The sequence below is a fragment of the Armigeres subalbatus genome, chromosome 1 (genome assembly GCF_024139115.2).
Source record: "Armigeres subalbatus isolate Guangzhou_Male chromosome 1, GZ_Asu_2, whole genome shotgun sequence".
Taxonomy (NCBI): Eukaryota; Metazoa; Arthropoda; class Insecta; order Diptera; family Culicidae; genus Armigeres; species Armigeres subalbatus.
Genome location: NC_085139.1, coordinates 112,125,773 through 112,143,764, shown reverse-complemented (window position 1 = coordinate 112,143,764; position 17,992 = coordinate 112,125,773). Strand labels below are relative to the sequence as shown.

The 17,992-nt window shown below is 42.4% G+C and overlaps 1 protein-coding gene across 1 annotated transcript in view; it reads right to left on the bottom strand.

Annotated features, from left to right (window-relative positions):
• Window positions 1-8,923, bottom strand: part of LOC134204969 (angiotensin-converting enzyme-like) — a 64,108-nt gene extending 55,185 nt beyond the window's left edge. The window contains exon 1 of the mRNA XM_062679801.1: window positions 8,144-8,923. Within this exon, the coding sequence (XP_062535785.1) occupies window positions 8,144-8,149 (6 nt within the window). The 5' untranslated portion in view covers window positions 8,150-8,923. The remainder of the gene's footprint in view (window positions 1-8,143) is intronic.
• Between the last annotated feature and the right edge of the window lie 9,069 nt (window positions 8,924-17,992).

The window sequence follows — 17,992 nt, the reverse complement described above, 5'->3', positions numbered from 1 at the left end:
GCAAAATTAGAAGTTTTCTCTGTTCTCGCAATATAAAGACACACGGTATAAAGGTACCTATTTGATTTTTCCTCCCGCCTACATCGAAAAACGGCCAGTGACGCAGTGAACGGTAGCAATTGCTTTGAGTAGTGCAAGAGACAGAAGTCCACCAAGACAAGCAACATCAGGATTACTTTAGTAGCCAGGACTTCTCAAGCTCGATACAGCACTTCCAACTGCCGAATTGATTGTTATTTGTATGTATTATCCAACACATTTTTTTTTAAATTTAGTTGTCGCATAGGAATTTTACGATTAATAGATAATTATTTCATTTTGCACTTACCAAAAAGTGTAACATGTAATGATGCTATTCGTCATAAAACTACCCAAGGCAGTGTCGCAAAAAGAATTAACTTTATTGCAAAATTGTACCGTAATTTAACTAGTTTAATTTTATGTCAGTTTTAGTTTCATAAGTAATGCCACTATGCTCAGATTACTAGCAGCCAGAATTGCATACAAAGTAGCCACCTTTGACAAAAAATAATATTTTAGAGTTTTTAGTGGAATGTCTCCACTTTTAAACAAGTTACTACTATTCCATTTTATTCCTCAATTCGATTGTTACTTTACAGATACTTATAAACTGGGGTCATTTATGCGGATAAATTTGATGGCTTTTCCTGTGTATATCAATTTCCACAACTGTTGGTTAGATAGCTAAATATAGAAAAGGATTGTCTTTCTTTTGTAATATCTTTATACTCCATTGCTTGCGATTAATCGCTACTAGTTTTGCTTAGTACGCATTATTTTGCAGATATATGACTTAAAAAATATTTCCTGAGCTACAATTTCGTGCAAATCTGGCAATACTTGCCGTTTCTCTAGCTCATAATGTGCATTAATGTATGAGATAATAAAAAAGTACAAATTTAATTACTGTAGGAGAAAAGTAGTCTTCTAGGCATTTATAATCTCAATGCTTATAACATATTGGATTATTGTCTGTTTATTTATTTATTTATTGACATAATAAGGACGGAGTGGCCTGTGCAGTGCATAGAAGTCTTCTCCATTCAACTCGGTCCATGGCTACACGTCGCCAACCACGGAATCTGCGAAGAGACCGCAACTCGACCTACACCTGATCGATCCACCTTGCTCCCTGTGCACCTCGCCTTCTTGTTCCTGTCGAATCATTGTCGAGAACCATTTTCACCGGATTACTGTCCGACAGTCTTCTGATTTGTCTGTATATCAATTTTCTTAAAGCGGCCCCATAGTTATTAACTAAAGGTTGCTTATTTTCAACACCAATGCTTGGAATGAGAGAAATAAGAAGGTTCATGATCCCAACAACCAGACAAAAAAATTACCCTTTTTTCTAATACAACCGATTCTGTTTTTACACGGATTTTTTTACGCGGCCCTGTAAAAAAATCCCATTCAAAAATTTTGCAAAGTTGCTCCATTTTGCATGATTTGTCGAGAAATCATAAAACTTTTTTTACACGGATTTTCAAATTTTGAACTGAAAGCTTTTTTTACACGGAACGCATCTCCCGTGTAAAAAAAAAAGAATCAGGTGTAATAGTTCGAAAACAAAGTACATTTGAAATAAAAAAAAAACAAATTTCAAAAATGCAGAATATAATCTTAATTTTAGAGAAAAAATAAAAAGGTTCCAATGAATTTATTAAATACACATTCATGCTTTTAAAATTGTTTTTTTTTTAAATAAAAATAATCATTATGCATTATTAAACAAATATTCCATAATTATATTAGATTAATAGAGCTTACTAATATTCAGTTGTTTGTAGAAAAAGTTAAATTTTGAACAAGACCGGGTACATCAACTAGATATTAGTATGTTTGCATTGATAATATATTTTGTTATTATTCAGTTATCAGTGAATCATATGCATGATAACTAAATATCAAAATGATAATAAAGATAACTTTGCGTGTTATCAGTTTGATATCAGTTTAGTTATCTGCCTTTGCTCGGGTAACCCATATATATTGAAAAAGCTAGTTATAAAATTTTTAGATTGTAGCTTGTAAATTAAATTTTTGGTATCTTGTTGAAGCTCATTCCGTAAAGTGTCTCCCGAACAAATATGTATGGGAAAATGAAATTTGGCTAAACTTTTTTGGGAAAGATTCAAAACCTCACCCAGTCATCCAACGTCTGTTTTCAACTGGATTCCACAGTTATACAGGCTTTTACTCCTGCGCAATTCAACGTCGCATATAGAAATCACTCGTCATGTTAACATTGCTTGCACTCGCGACTCAGCTGTACGGAAGCTGAGGTTGACTGACATCGAACACGGCATACACAAATAAGACTAGGTTCAGCAGGAATTCAGTTTGAATGTAAACATGTGACGTCACTAGTATCTTTGAACAAGCTGAACTGAGACGATGCTTTATGGTTCCAGTTTGAACACTAACATGTGGAGATAAAATGTGAGTCACTATTGAAGGGTCATTTTTCTTACGAGCCTACTTTGTTTCCTGTATACTTCCGATTGCTACTATGATATGTCATGATACTGAGAAGCAGAGATATGTTGAGGGCTGCGAAATGGTGAGTTGACATCTGGGAAGGAGCGACATACACAGCTCGGGTCCTCACAAGTTCCAATCTCACGCTTCCACGGGTCTTCCGATGACAATCGACCGCCAGCTAAGAGTTTTGTACTTAGCTGGTAATGCAGCCTGGGCACTGTTGTCCTTCTGACATCAGCTAAAGTGAGTGGGTGCGACCAAGGGGACCATCGTCCCTAACCCCCAATCCCAAGGCGTTAAGCAACCCGTGCCGAGGGGATGCATGGCCAGGGGGGTGAAATAATGAGCTAGGCCTTTAACGGAGCCTGTGGGGTACCTGGGCACCCTCCACAGTAATTGTCCCTTACCGCGTCATGCTGGGCTCTGGCCAAGTCAATCCTTCAATTAGTGGTAGTAGTGTAGGCGACAACCCCTTCGCAAGAGGTTGGTTGTTCAGGTCTCCGCCTAGGAGACTAGAGGCAATAGTCGGCAGCTCGGTGCGCAGCGCTAGCGTGGATTACTTAACCTTCTCCTCGGCTATGCCGGTAGAGGTTATCGACGGCCCATGGCTTGTGAAGGCGATGAACCGAAAACGCGATGGGCTTCCGGCCTTCGAGGTGGCGACGGAACAGCTGGACGCCATCATCGACTTTGCGTCATCGAAGCATAATATCAGTAAGGACCTCAAGAGGACCTGGTTGAAACTTCGAAAGTCGATGTTGGACGCTAAGCTGGAGAGGGCGGTCGGGAGAGCCAAGTGTAAACTCGTGAAATCCGTGGAGTCGATTTCTACCCAGACTGAGGCCCAAGGACTCGCGGACTCGGGCAAGGTCGAATCGACCGAGGGCGTGCCAGCGAAGACGGTGGTGCCAAAGTCTACCCAGACTGAGGCTCAAGTATTCGCGGGCACGTCGGGGGTGACTGCTCCAATGGAGCAGACACAAAAACGGGGGAGACAGTCTCCAGGGGATGAGCTCCCTGGGGGCCGCTCCAAAACGCGGAGGGTTACTACCCCGAACAAGGGTAGTGGGGCTGGGAAGCTGAACCCCGGCCAGGTACCTCCAAAACCGGGAGAGGAAGGACCTGGAAAGGTCCGTCCACCCAGGAAAGACGGTAATAAGGGGTTACGGCAGGATGAGGGCTCTCAGCCGCTCCAAACCAGGGAAATAGAGGGGGATAACGCCTCCTGGACCCTGGTCAAGAACAAGAAGAAACCGAAGACGTCAAGGGCCGAAAAGAAGGCCCAGGTGAATGAGGGTAGCAAGAAGTCTAGGGTAGGAGCCAATCGCTCCAGGGGCGATGCCCTAGTCATCAAAACAGAAGAGGCTAAGTACTCGGACGTCTTGAAGGCGATGGGGAGTGATGTCAAGCTCGGTGAACTCGGCGCCGACGTACGTCGAATAAGGCGTACTCGGATGGGCAAGATGATCCTCGAGCTGAAGCGGGGCGTCTCGCAAAAGGGCGCCGCTTACAAGAAGTTGGCGGAGGAAGTCCTAGGCGAGACGGTCAAGGTGAGGGCACTCACGACGGAGGTGAATCTAAGGGTTAAAGACCTGGACGAGATCACCGAAGTCGAAGAGCTCATCACGGCACTGCGTCGACAGTGTAAAGTCTCCCACCGCAGTCGTTCGGCTACGGAAAGGTCCGGCAGGGACGCAGGTAGCATTGGTTCGGCTATCTGCAGCGGACGCCTCCAAGGTAGTCAAGTTAGAGAGCGTCAAGGTGGGATGGTCGGTGTGCCCTGTGGGCATATACGAGCAACCCGAAGTTTGCTTCAAGTGCCTGGAATGGGGGCACAAGCAATGGGACTGCAAAGGCCCTGACAGAAGCAATCTCTGCCGACGCTGCGGACTGGAGGGACATAAGGCACAATGCTGCACGAACCCTCCCAATTGTTTGATTTGTTCCAGCAAAGCTGTGAACAGCAAGCACCCCATGGGGGGTTCGATGTGCCCGGCGTTTAAGCGTGCTGCAAAATTACAGTGCAGGTAACGCAGCTGGCTTGCTCGGCCTCGCCCGAGTGTTTGGTGTGCGCAGGTTTAGAGGAAACGGCGGAACACGTTATATTCATGTGCTCACGTTTTCGCGCAATGCGTGACCACATGCTTGCCACATGTGGTCTGGACACTACCCCTGACAACCTAGTTCGGAGGATGTGTAAAGATGAAGTTGGCTGGAACGCCGTTTTATCGGCTATCGCCCAAATCGTCTCGGAGCTACACAGAAGGTGGCGCGTGGACTCAAGGATGGCTAGTTCATGGTCCAAGGGATCGGAGTCGGCTTCATTGGTCATACCGGTGGTCATGCTCTGTGGTCGAACTCGATTCTTTTGTCGAACAAGTGGCCGCGCGAAGAACAACATGGTATCGTCGCTTTCGCGACGTCGGTCAACCGGGCGGGTTCCGAGCCCGAGGACGGAAAGCGATCCTCGTCAAGGCTGGGGCAGGCGTAGGCACCGCGTCGGCAAGTCCCTCTGTGTGCTGGCGAATAGGCCCTATCGCAGAAAGGTCAATTTGGGGTGCACGCGGCATCATCATTCTTGATACCAGTCGTGCAGAGGGAAGCAGGCGCGAAGTCGAACCTTCCCACCTTCCGAGGACATAGGGCGTGGTAAGGCCACCTGGAAAGCCGGCAACGCGCTGGCACGATACCATGGTGTTCTTCTAAAAAAGCGAGTTACGATGTTCGGTGCTGCAAGGACACGCAGCTAACCTCGAGGGTGCGTTGTGCACTGGCCCCCCTTTGAAGCATTACTTTCTGGTTGTACCGAAGGGACTATGGGCTTGGCGGCAATGGAAACCGTTCAGTGGGTCGGGGATGTAAGTATTACCGGTACGGTCGAATCCGACACTCCAGTACACTTCTGTGTGGTAGTTTGGCAACAACAATGCACGAGTGCTGGGTTAGTGTGAAAATTCATTCTCCCTTGTAAAAAAAGACTGCGTGGTTGGCGACGTGTAGCCATGGACCAAGCCGAAAGGAGAACACTTTTATATACCGCATAGGCCACTTTGGCCTTAGTCTGAATAAATAAAAAAATCCAATCAGGGTTTGCAGAAATCTGTTCTCAATAGATAACGAACAACGATAAAAGGGAGACAAAAACCTCTCCGAATGAACATGCCATGAAAACAAACCCAAGCAGCACAAGTCAGACAAAAATGGTTGCAGCAACTTGATTGTTACTGAACCCGGTAACATATGAGTCGCAGTAACCTATGTGGAATATGGGTACTGCTAGGGAAGTCTAAAGCACTTGTATATTGAACCGCTCATAACAAAAAAAAATCTATTCCTCCGCTTATTTTTAATCGCAACAAAAAATGAGCGCCAGATAGTCGCCTAAGAAAAACATAGGGACACGGCAGGTATTTTCGTCTGTTCGTCATAGTCTCGAAAACCAATAAAAGAGACGTATTTTTGTAAAACTCATACGTACCAAATCGTAAGCTCAGGAGAAACGTTCTGCTATAGTGTAATTCTAGCAAATGTACGTTGCTTTCGTTGATTTTAGCCCCTATGACGATGGACGGAAATACCTGCCGTGTCCCTACCTCCAGAAAAAAGCTACTTTGATATTTTTGTAAAATTCGTCCGCCACGTGGTGGATTGTGGCGATGAATGCTTTGATAGCACGTGCTATTTGCACTGCGGATACATTTTCCACTTCTTTGAGAGTCTTGGAAGATGATCACGAAAGTGGTCATTTTGTTGCAAGGCACAATACAAGTTGGAAAAAACAGGCAGTTCATTATCGTAACAGCTTCCGAAAAATGTCTCTCACGGTATTCTACCTATTGAGAGTGTATACATGACATGATAAATGAAAGTTTTTTTTCATTCTCCTTTGGATTCCGAACCTGCCTCCAATGCATTTTTGTTCATATAATCCATAATTTTGGTGATATGATCTGCTGGATGGCCTAGGACGTCCAACGAATATTTAAATAAATTCATTGAACATCACGGTAACTCTACGGCTACGTCTGAATAAAAATATTATTTCGAAACAGTACAACAGTTCGCTGTCAGTATACTGCCGCTAACCGCAAGTCGAGCACATCTGTATATGGAGGTCCATATACACGGACAGATAAATCAACCCAAACTTTGAGTTCAATATACGCACTATTGAGAATATCGCTGAAAAAATTTACCCAAATTTGGGTAGTTTTCCCTTTCTTTCCCATGATTGCTATCAAAACTAGAGCAAGATGCAAACACCTCACCGAGGTTGCTCAGCCCAATAACCCAAATTTGAGTAAATTCAATATTCTCTATTTTGGGTTGATCAAGGTCCGCTTTGGATAAATTAAACTCAGCTTTGGGTAAATTGTTTACATGGGATTAAAGGCAAACTACCTAGTGCCAGAAAAGTCATTTTACTCAAATTTGGGTTATTGGCCCAAACCACGGTTTTGAGTGCAAACAACCCACTTTTGGGTAGTTTTGGTTTTCAGTGTACAGATGTGCTCGACTTGCGGTTAGCGGCAGTATACCCGATATTTTCAATTTCCGATGATCGCCCATGGCTGATATTTTTCTCTGATAGGGGAGTTATTTTCAAGTAATTTAGCTTGAAGACAGTGCTCTTTTTATACATCATGAGATTTCATATATCAATTTTTCGTTTGGAGTCACATATGACCCCCCCTTGGGCCTGAAAAGGTGAAGACGTTCCTGGGTGGACGCATGTTGAAGCTATCAAATTAATTCACCTAGTAGACCTAGTGCCTTTTTAGCCGAAACATCAACCTTTTCGATTCGATACACTATTTTCTTCATAACTTTGAACGCAACAGCTGATCGTAAATTTAAAAGTGATCAACAGCTGCCGAATAGAACTTGTTGCGAGAAAATCGGTAAAACATTTTACATTACTATATGAAAAGTTGGCTAATGCTTTTCTTATATTTTGTGCACCGACACATACATTCATATACACTGACAGACAGATTGTGGAATGCCTCAGTTCGTCGAGCTGAATGGATTGGTATATAACGCTATGGGACTACGAGCCATCTATAAAAAAAAGTTTGTTTTCTGGAGTGAAAAGACAGCCTTTCGGGAGAACTTTGTTGCACGAGAAAGGCAAAAATAATAAAATAATATGATAGAATATTAAATAATAAAACACCAATCCTACAGCATTTCAAGGTTAATTATATATTCACGTTTGCCTGGTTGAAAACACTTCCAATGTGTACATATGTCCACAGTTATTTATTCACTAAAAAATACTAATGACGTAGATCTTACAAGAACTATAATGCGGAACATAAACAAATAACTGCCACCGACTTATTAGTTTTTGTGCAGTAATGTGCGTCACCCGTCTGCTTTCTACTTATTTTTATCTTTTCAGAACTCAGTTGAAGCTAAGTCTGCATTCTAATTTTGTGTTATGAAATCTATGACTCAGTATACTTGGACTCTATGATTTAATATCAGTCTGCTTATACGTGTTGTTTTTATCCACAAAAATTAAAATGATTTTTCAAATAAATCTGAATAGGTTTAAATTCAAATGAACCACTTTCTAGATTTGAGAAGAAGAAACGATGATAAACTTTGCAATTATACTTTTGAAAAAGCTTACCTTCATTGTGCTTAGTATCGATTTCTGCTCGTCAGAAAATGCACGCTTCTCGACGAAAGTTCTTTCACTTCCAAACCATCGGAGATTTTGAACCTAGTCTTCCAATCCACGTGACGACAACGACCTCAACCGGAAATTTTGTCAAAAACTTCTGCGAACCTTGCGTCCACTTTATTGACTCCACAAACCCGAAAACTCTCCCGGTTTCACGTTGAGCTATTCACTGTAAACAAATTATTCAACAATAGTCCTATTAAATATTTCAATCACATAATTTCTCCTTCCAAAACACAACCCAACGAACGTAAGCGGTGCGGCGATGATACTTCTTTCACGACTTTTTTCCTACACTTATTGTGGGCCCGCACCGGTTGCCTTTTTCTAATACATAATTCTCCAGTGAGCCGAGCGGCGTACAGTACATAAACGTCCACCTTTACGCCTCAACAATCCGCGATTGACTGATGGTTAATGACTTTCAACTTCTAGTAATATTTGTATTTTTTTGCACTCAGCTGACTCTGGCGGTCCTGGGGCTGGGCTCGGGAAGAAGGTACACCCGTCGAACCCTGAAAGCACTACTTGCATGTCAAAGTGAAGTGCATCAAGCTACCGAGCACGATAAGATAGATCAGCCAACCAATACGGACGACCTGGGATCGTGAAAACCCGAAGCACCCAGTACTCTGTACGTAAGCCTCTGGAACATCGCAAACGATTTTTCGATAATACCCCTATCAATCATATAGGAGTGCCGTCTATAACCGCAATCAAGTGGCAGCTGATACCCGTGTAATTCTTTGGTATCATCGCTTATATGGAGTGCTAAGAATGATAAGAACAACAACTAAGTGTTTGCGCCGAACCACAGACAGCAGCTTCTAGTGCGTATGTAATCTCGTAGCAACCACGCGGTCATATATCACAGACTAACGCTAGACATTATTTGTCCAATAAGTACACCGACATCGTCCACTTATCTTTGAGCTGCAGTGAACGACACCGGGTAAACAAAACCATCTGTGATCATGGATTAGTCCTTCCGCTGTTCACTATCACTCACTTTTTTCCAAAATTCATCGTTTCGCCTAATTCCACCTGGCCACATGAAAGTGCAAGCGATAACTGTTAGCCAGCAGGTCTGGATATGAGCTTAACGGACTTCACCCATGCTGTACGCGCTGCATTCGATGAAGTGAAACACCATTGTTGTTATTATTGTGGTGTGATATCCAACATAAACAGCACTCGAAGTAATTGTACATAAGTGGGACCAATCAAGTGCGAGTGTAGTAAACATGTAGTAGCCAGAACAAGCGATGCACGCACGGTGTTGATTGACTTAGCAGCTACGTATCAGAAAAATATGATACTTTGATGGATTACCGCTGATACAAAATGGACAACGAAACGGGCTGCCAACAAGTTGAGGCGCGAAGAGTCGGCAGAACATATCTTACGCACAACTATAGCTGGGTGGGCAATAAAATCAATTCAATAAACATTTCAAGTACTACTGATCAAGCTTTCTAGGCGGAAATGTATCGAAAACAGATCCACAATAAGAACTGAGAGCAAATTTGGACATTTAACCCCTCTTTAATTTCTCGAATCATCACGTTAAATTTTAACGTGATTTGATATTAATATGACCTTCTTGTTTCTTGTTTCTTGTTTCTTGTTTCTTGTTTCTTGTTTCTTGTTTCTTGTTTCTTGTTTCTTGTTTCTTGTTTCTTGTTTCTTGTTTCTTGTTTCTTGTTTCTTGTTTCTTGTTTCTTGTTTCCTGTTTCTTGTTTCCTGTTCCTTCTTTCTTTGATTTGGATTTGGATTGGATTTGGATTGGATTTGGATTGGGTTTGGATTGGATTTGGATTGGATTTGGATTGGATTTGGATTAGATTTGGATTGGATTTGGATTGGATTTGGATTTGGTTTGGATTGGATTTGGATTGGATTTGGATTGGATTTGGATTGGGTTTGGATTGGATTTGGATTGGTTGGATTGGTTTGGTTGGTTTGGATTGGTTTGGATTGGTTTGGTTGGTTGGATTGGTTTGGTTGGTTTGGTTGGTTTGGATTGGTTTGGTTGGTTTGGTTGGTTTGGGTTGGTTTGGTTGGTTTGGATTGGTTTGGTTTGGTTGGTTGGTTGGTTGGTTTGGTTGGTTTGGTTGGTTTGGTTGGTTTGGTTGGTTTGGTTTGGTTTGGATTGGTTTGGTTGGTTTGGATTGGTTTGGTTGGTTTGGTTGGTTTGGATTGGTTTGGTTGGTTTGGATTGGTTTGGATTGGTTTGGATTGGTTTGGATTGGTTTGGTTGGTTTGGATTGGTTTGGATTGGTTTGGTTGGTTTGGATTGGTTTGGTTGGTTTGGATTGGTTTGGTTGGTTGGTTTGGATTGGTTTGGATTGGTTTGGTTGGTTTGGATTGGTTTGGATTGGTTTGGATTGGTTTGGATTGGATTTGGATTGGTTTGGTTGGTTTGGATTGGTTGGATTGGTTTGGTTGGTTTGGATTGGTTGGATTGGTTTGGATTGGTTTGGTTGGTTTGGTTGGTTTGATTGGTTGGTTGGTTTGGTTGGATTTGGTTGGTTTGGATTGGTTTGGATTGGTTGGTTGGTTTGGTTGGTTTGGATTGGTTTGGTTGGTTTGGTTGGTTTGGATTGGTTTGGTTGGTTTGGATTGGTTTGGATTGGTTTGGATTGGTTTGGTTGGTTTGGATTGGTTTGGTTGGTTTGGATTGGTTTGGTTGGTTTGGTTGGTTTGGTTGGTTTGGTTGGTTTGGTTTGGTTGGTTTGGATTGGTTTGGTTGGTTTGGTTGGTTTGGGTTGGTTTGGGTTGGTTTGGATTGGTTTGGTTGGTTTGGATTGGTTTGGATTGGTTTGGTTGGTGGTTGGTTGGTTTGGATTGGTTGGGTTTGGTTTGGATTGGTTTGGTTGGTTTGGGATTGGTTTGGTTGGTTTGGATTGGTTTGGATTGGTTTGGATTGGTTTGGATTGGTTTGGTTGGTTTGGTTGGTTTGGATTGGTTTGGATTGGTTTGGATTGGTTTGGATTGGTTTGGATTGGTTTGGATTGGTTTGGATTGGATTTGGATTGGTTTGGATTGGTTGGATTGGTTTGGATTGGTTTGGATTGGATTTGGATTGGTTTGGTTGGTTTGGATTGGTTGGTTGGTTTGGATTGGTTTGGTTGGTTTGGATTGGTTTGGTTGGTTTGGTTGGTTTGGTTGGTTTGGATTGGTTTGGTTGGTTGGTTGGTTTGGATTGGTTTGGATTGGTTTGGATTGGTTTGGTTTGGTTTGGTTGGTTTGGATTGGTTTTGGATTGGTTTGGATTGGTTTGGTTGGTTTGGGTTGGTTTGGTTGGTTTGGATTGGTTTGGTTGGTTTGGTTGGTTTGGATTGGTTTGGATTGGTTTGGATTGGTTTGGATTGGTTTGGTTGGTTTGGATTGGTTTGGATTGGTTTGGTTGGTTTGGATTGGTTTGGTTGGTTTGGATTGGTTTGGATTGGTTTGGATTGGTTTGGATTGGTTTGGATTGGTTTGGATTGGTTTGGTTGGTTTGGATTGGTTTGGTTTGGTTTGGATTGGTTTGGATTGGTTTGGATTGGATTTGGATTGGTTTGGTTGGTTTGGATTGGGTTTGGTTGGTTTGGATTGGTTTGGATTGGTTTGGTTGGTTTGGATTGGTTTGGATTTGGTTTGGTTGGTTTGGTTGGTTGGATTGGTTTGGTTGGTTTGGATTGGTTTGGTTGGTTTGGTTGGTTTGGATTGGTTTGGTTGGTTTGGATTGGATTTGGTTTGGTTTGGATTGGTTTGGATTGGTTTGGATTGGTTTGGATTGGTTGGATTGGTTTGGATTGGTTTGGTTGGTTGGTTGGTTTGGTTGGTTTGGATTGGTTGGATTGGTTTGGATTGGTTTGGATTGGTTTGGTTGGTTTGGATTGGTTTGGATTGGTTTGGATTGGTTTGGTTGGTTTGGATTGGTTTGGATTGGTTTGGATTGGTTTGGATTGGTTTGGATTGGTTTGGATTGGTTTGGATTGGATTTGGATTGGTTTGGGATTGGTTTGGATTGGTTTGGATTGGTTTGGATTGGTTTGGTTGGTTTGGATTGGTTTGGATTGGTTTGGATTGGTTTGGATTGGTTTGGATTGGTTTGGTTGGTTTGGATTGGTTTGGATTGGTTTGGTTGGTTTGGATTGGTTTGGATTGGTTTGGATTGGTTTGGTTGGTTTGGATTGGTTTGGTTGGTTTGGTTGGTTTGGTTGGTTGGTTGGTTGGTTTGGTTGGTTTGGTTGGTTTGGATTGGTTTGGTTGGTTTGGTTGGTTTGGATTGGTTTGGGTTGGTTTGGTTGGTTTGGATTGGTTTGGTTGGTTTGGATTGGTTTGGTTGGTTTGGATTGGTTTGGATTGGTTTGGATTGGTTTGGATTGGTTTGGTTGGTTTGGATTGGTTTGGTTGGTTTGGTTGGTTTGGATTGGTTTGGATTGGTTTGGATTGGTTTGGATTGGTTTGGTTGGTTTGGTTGGTTTGGATTGGTTGGATTGGTTTGGATTGGTTTGGATTGGTTTGGATTGGTTTGGATTGGTTTGGATTGGTTTGGTTGGTTTGGTTGGTTTGGATTGGTTTGGATATGGTTTGGATTGGTTGGATTGGTTTGGATTGGTTTGGTTGGTTTGGATTGGTTTGGATTGGATTTGGGATTGGTTTGGATTGGTTGGATTGGTTTGGATTGGTTTGGTTGGTTTGGATTGGTTTGGATTGGTTTGGATTGGTTTGGTTGGTTTGGATTGGTTTGGATTGGTTTGGTTGGTTTGGATTGGTTTGGATTGGTTTGGATTGGTTTGGTTGGTTTGGATTGGTTTGGTTGGTTTGGTTGGTTTGGATTGGTTTGGTTGGTTGGTTGGTTTGGATTGGTTTGGATTGGTTTGGATTGGTTTGGTTGGTTGGATTGGTTTGGATTGGTTTGGATTGGTTTGGTTGGTTTGGATTGGTTTGGATTGGTTTGGTTGGTTTGGTTGGTTTGGATTGTGGTTTGGTTGGTTTGGATTGGTTTGGATTGGTTTGGATTGGTTTGGTTGGTTTGGATTGGTTTGGATTGGTTTGGATTGGTTTGGATTGGTTTGGATGGTTGGATTGGTTTGGTTGGTTTGGATTGGTTTGGATTGGTTTGGTTGGTTTGGTTGGTTTGGTTGGTTTGGTTGGATTTGGATTGGTTTGGTTGGTTTGGTTGGTTTGGGTTGGTTTGGTTTGGTTGGTTTGGATTGGTTTGGGTTGGTTTGGTTGGTTTGGATTGGTTTGGTTGGTTTGGTTGGTTTGGGTTGGTTTGGTTGGTTTGGATTGGTTTGGATTGGTTTGGTTGGTTTGGATTGGTTTGGTTGGTTTGGATTGGTTTGGATTGGTTTGGATTGGTTTGGTTGGTTTGGTTGGTTTGGATTGGTTTGGTTGGTTTGGTTTGGTTTGGTTTGGATTGGTTTGGTTGGTTTGGTTGGTTTGGTTGGTTGGTTGGATTGGTTTGGATTGGTTTGGATTGGTTTGGTTGGTTTGGATTGGTTTGGATTGGTTTGGTTGGTTTGGTTGGTTTGGTTGGTTGGATTGGTTTGGATTGGTTTGGATTGGTTGGATTGGTTTGGATTGGTTTGGATTGGATTTGGTTGGTTTGGTTGGTTTGGTTGGTTTGGATTGGTTTGGTTGGTTGTTGGTTGGTTTGGATTGGTTTGGATTGGTTTGGTTGGATTTGGATTGGTTTGGATTGGTTTGGTTGGTTTGGATTGGTTGGTTGGTTTGGTTGGTTTGGATTGGTTTGGTTTGGATTTGGTTGGTTTGGGTTGGTTTGGTTGGTTTGGTTGGTTTGGATTGGTTTGGATTGGTTTGGTTGGTTTGGATTGGTTTGGTTGGTTTGGTTGGTTTGGTTGGTTTGGTTTGGTTTGGTTGGTTTGGTTGGTTTGGTTGGTTTGGTTGGTTTGGTTGGTTTGGTTGGTTTGGATTGGTTTGGTTGGTTTGGTTGGTTTGGTTGGTTTGGATTGGTTTGGATTGGTTTGGTTGGTTTGGTTGGTTTGGATTGGTTTGGTTGGTTTGGTTGGTTTGGTTGGTTTGGATTGGTTTGGATTGGTTTGGATTGGTTTGGATTGGTTTGGTTGGTTTGGTTGGTTTGGGATTTGGTTTGGATTGGTTTGGATTGGATTTGGATTGGATTTGGATTGGTTTGGTTGGTTTGGTTGGTTTGGATTGGTTTGGTTGGTTGGATTGGTTTGGATTGGTTTGGATTGGTTTGGTTGGTTTGGATTGGTTTGGTTGGTTTGGATTGGTTTGGTTGGTTTGGTTGGTTTGGATTGGTTTGGTTGGTTTGGTTGGTTGGATTGGTTTGGATTGGTTTGGATTGGTTTGGTTGGTTTGGTTGGTTTGGTTGGTTTGGTTGGTTTGGATTGGTTTGGGTTGGTTTGGTTGGTTTGGTTGGTTTGGTTGGTTTGGATTGGTTTGGATTGGTTTGGATTGGTTTGGTTGGTTTGGATTGGTTTGGATTGGTTGGATTGGTTTGGTTGGTTTGGATTGGTTGGTTGGTTTGGTTGGTTTGGTTGGTTTGGGATTGGTTTGGATTGGTTTGGATTGGTTTGGTTGGTTTGGATTGGTTTGGATTGGTTTGGATTGGTTTGGATTGGTTTGGATTGGTTGGATTGGTTTGGATTGGTTTGGTTGGTTTGGTTGGATGTGGATTGGATGTGGATTGGTTTGGTTGGTTTGGATTGGTTTGGATTGGTTTGGATTGGTTTGGATTGGTTTGGTTGGATTTGGTTGGTTTGGATTGGTTTGGATTGGTTTGGATTGGTTTGGATTGGTTTGGTTGGTTTGGATTGGATTTGGGATTGGTTTGGATTGGTTGATTGGATTTTGGATTGGTTTGGATTGGTTTGGATTGGTTTGGATTGGTTTGGTTGGTTTGGTTGGTTTGGATTGGTTTGGATTGGTTTGGATTGGTTTGGATTGGTTTGGATTGGTTTGGATTGGTTTGGATTGGTTTGGTTGGATTTGGATTGGTTTGGATTGGTTTGGATTGGTTTGGATTGGTTTGGATTGGTTTGGGATTGGTTTGGATTGGTTTGGTTGGTTTGGATTGGTTTGGATTGGTTTGGTTGGTTTGGATTGGTTTGGATTGGTTTGGTTGGTTTGGATTGGTTTGGTTGGTTTGGTTGGTTTGGATTGGTTTGGTTGGTTTGGTTGGTTTGGTTGGTTTGGTTGGTTGGGTTGGTTGGATTGGATGTGGATTGGTTTGGATTGGTTGGTTTGGTTTGGATTGGTTTGGATTGGTTGGATTGGTTTGGATTGGTTTGGATTGGTTTGGTTGGTTGGATTGGTTTGGTTGGTTTGGTTGGTTTGGTTGGTTTGGTTTGGTTGGTTTGGATTGGTTTGGTTGGTTTGGATTGGTTTGGTTGGATTTGGATTGGTTTGGTTGGTTTGGTTGGTTTGGATTGGTTTGGATTGGTTTGGATTGGTTTGGTTGGTTTGGATTGGTTTGGATTGGTTTGGTTGGTTTGGATTGGTTTGGTTGGTTTGGATTGGTTTGGATTGGTTTGGTTGGTTTGGATTGGTTTGGATTGGTTTGGATTGGTTTGGATTGGTTTGGATTGGTTTGGTTGGATTGGTTTGGTTGGTTGGATTGGTTTGGATTGGTTTGGATTGGTTTGGTTGGATTGGTTTGGTTGGTTTGGATTGGTTTGGTTGGTTTGGATTGGTTTGGATTGGTTTGGTTGGTTTGGATTGGTTTGGATTGGTTTGGTTGGTTTGGATTGGTTTGGATTGGTTTGGTTGGTTTGGTTGGTTTGGTTGGTTTGGATTGGTTTGGTTGGTTTGGATTGGTTTGGTTGGTTTGGATTGGTTTGGTTGGTTTGGATTGGTTTGGATTGGTTTGGATTGGTTTGGATTGGTTTGGTTGGTTTGGATTGGTTTGGTTGGTTTGGTTTGGTTTGGTTGGATTTGGTTTGGTTTGGTTGGTTTGGTTGGTTTGGATTGGTTTGGTTGGTTTGGATTGGTTTGGATTGGTTGGATTGGTTTGGTTGGTTTGGATTGGTTTGGTTGGTTTGGTTGGTTTGGATTGGTTTGGTTGGTTTGGATTGGATTTGGATTGGTTTGGTTGGTTTGGTTGGTTTGGATTGGTTTGGATTGGTTTGGATTGGTTTGGTTGGTTTGGATTGGTTTGGTTGGTTTGGATTGGTTTGGATTGGTTTGGTTGGTTGGTTGGTTTGGTTTGGTTGGTTTGGTTGGTTTGGTTGGTTTGGGTTGGTTGGTTGGTTTGGATTGGTTTGGATTGGTTTGGATTGGTTTGGATTGGTTTGGTTGGTTTGGTTGGTTTGGATTGGTTTGGATTGGTTTGGATTGGTTTGGTTGGTTTGGTTGGTTTGGTTGGTTTGGATTGGTTTGGATTGGTTTGGATTGGTTTGGATTGGTTTGGTTGGTTTGGATTGGTTTGGTTGGTTTGGGTTGGTTTGGATTGGTTTGGTTGGTTTGGTTGGTTTGGATTGGTTTGGATTGGTTTGGATTGGTTTGGATTGGTTTGGATTGGTTTGGATTGGTTTGGTTGGTTTGGTTGGTTTGGTTGGTTTGGATTGGTTTGGATTGGTTTGGGTTGGTTTGGATTGGTTTGGATTGGTTTGGATTGGTTTGGTTGGTTTGGTTGGTTTGGATTGGTTTGGATTGGTTTGGATTGGTTTGGATTGGTTTGGATTGGTTTGGATTGGTTTGGTTGGTTTGGTTGGTTGGATTGGTTTGGATTGGTTTGGTTGGTTTGGATTGGTTTGGTTGGTTGGATTGGTTGGATTGGTTTGGTTGGTTGGTTTGGATTGGTTTGGATTGGTTTGGATTGGTTTGGATTGGTTTGGTTGGTTTGGTTGGTTGGATTGGTTTGGATTGGTTGGATTGGTTTGGTTGGTTTGGATTGGTTTGGATTGGTTGGATTGGTTTGGTTGGTTTGGATTGGATTTGGATTGGATTTGGATTGGATTTGGATTGGATTTGGATTGGATTTGGATTGGATTTGGATTGGATTTGGATTGGATTTGGATTGGATTTGGATTGGATTTGGATTGGATTTGGATTGAACAAGGATTTGGAAGAACAATCGCAATTGCACAGGGACCCAATGCATGGAAACATGGGATTTGCTCGTCAACCTCAATGTTCACACACAGTCCAAGAGCTCTAGTATTTTGGATGGTCGATAACGGCGCTGGCCACGTGCTCACGGTCATTGGGGATCGGAAGGAATTGATGATGCAGTCACTCGCCCTCTGCAAGCCAAGAAAATCTCTGCATTCGCCACGAGTTCCTACGGAATTTTATTGGAATCTGGGGTTAGGTTTTATGGTAGAGGTTCGTCTTGGTTAACGGGTTGCCAATGTGATAGCAATGAAAGGGTGGTGTATATTCTAATTGGATGCCAAAACGAGCTTCCTATGCAAGAAGATTTTTTGCGTTTTTTAGTGTGAGAAGAAGGGGAATGTGGAGTTTGAGTAAAATGCCTTCAGCGTGTGTTTATAAATTTACACATCAGCCTGTCAATCGGCGAGCCATGACTCTGCCTCTTCTGGGCAGACCTCCGCACACGCATCCACGGAAAGTCGCTGAAAAAACTTCGTTCCAGCCATTTAGGGACACACAGTCACCAGTTCTTGCACATTGAAGATAATGTTAGTCTCAAACTTCATCTCCTTTGTAATTACAGCTGACCTGACAATAACGAAGTAGGTAGCAACCGTAACCAGTCAATCATACTCATGTCCATGCTCCTATAATAGTCAAATACTTATCTTTTTTTTTTTTAATGTGATTTCTCAGAGATCAAAACGCAAATAACAAAAG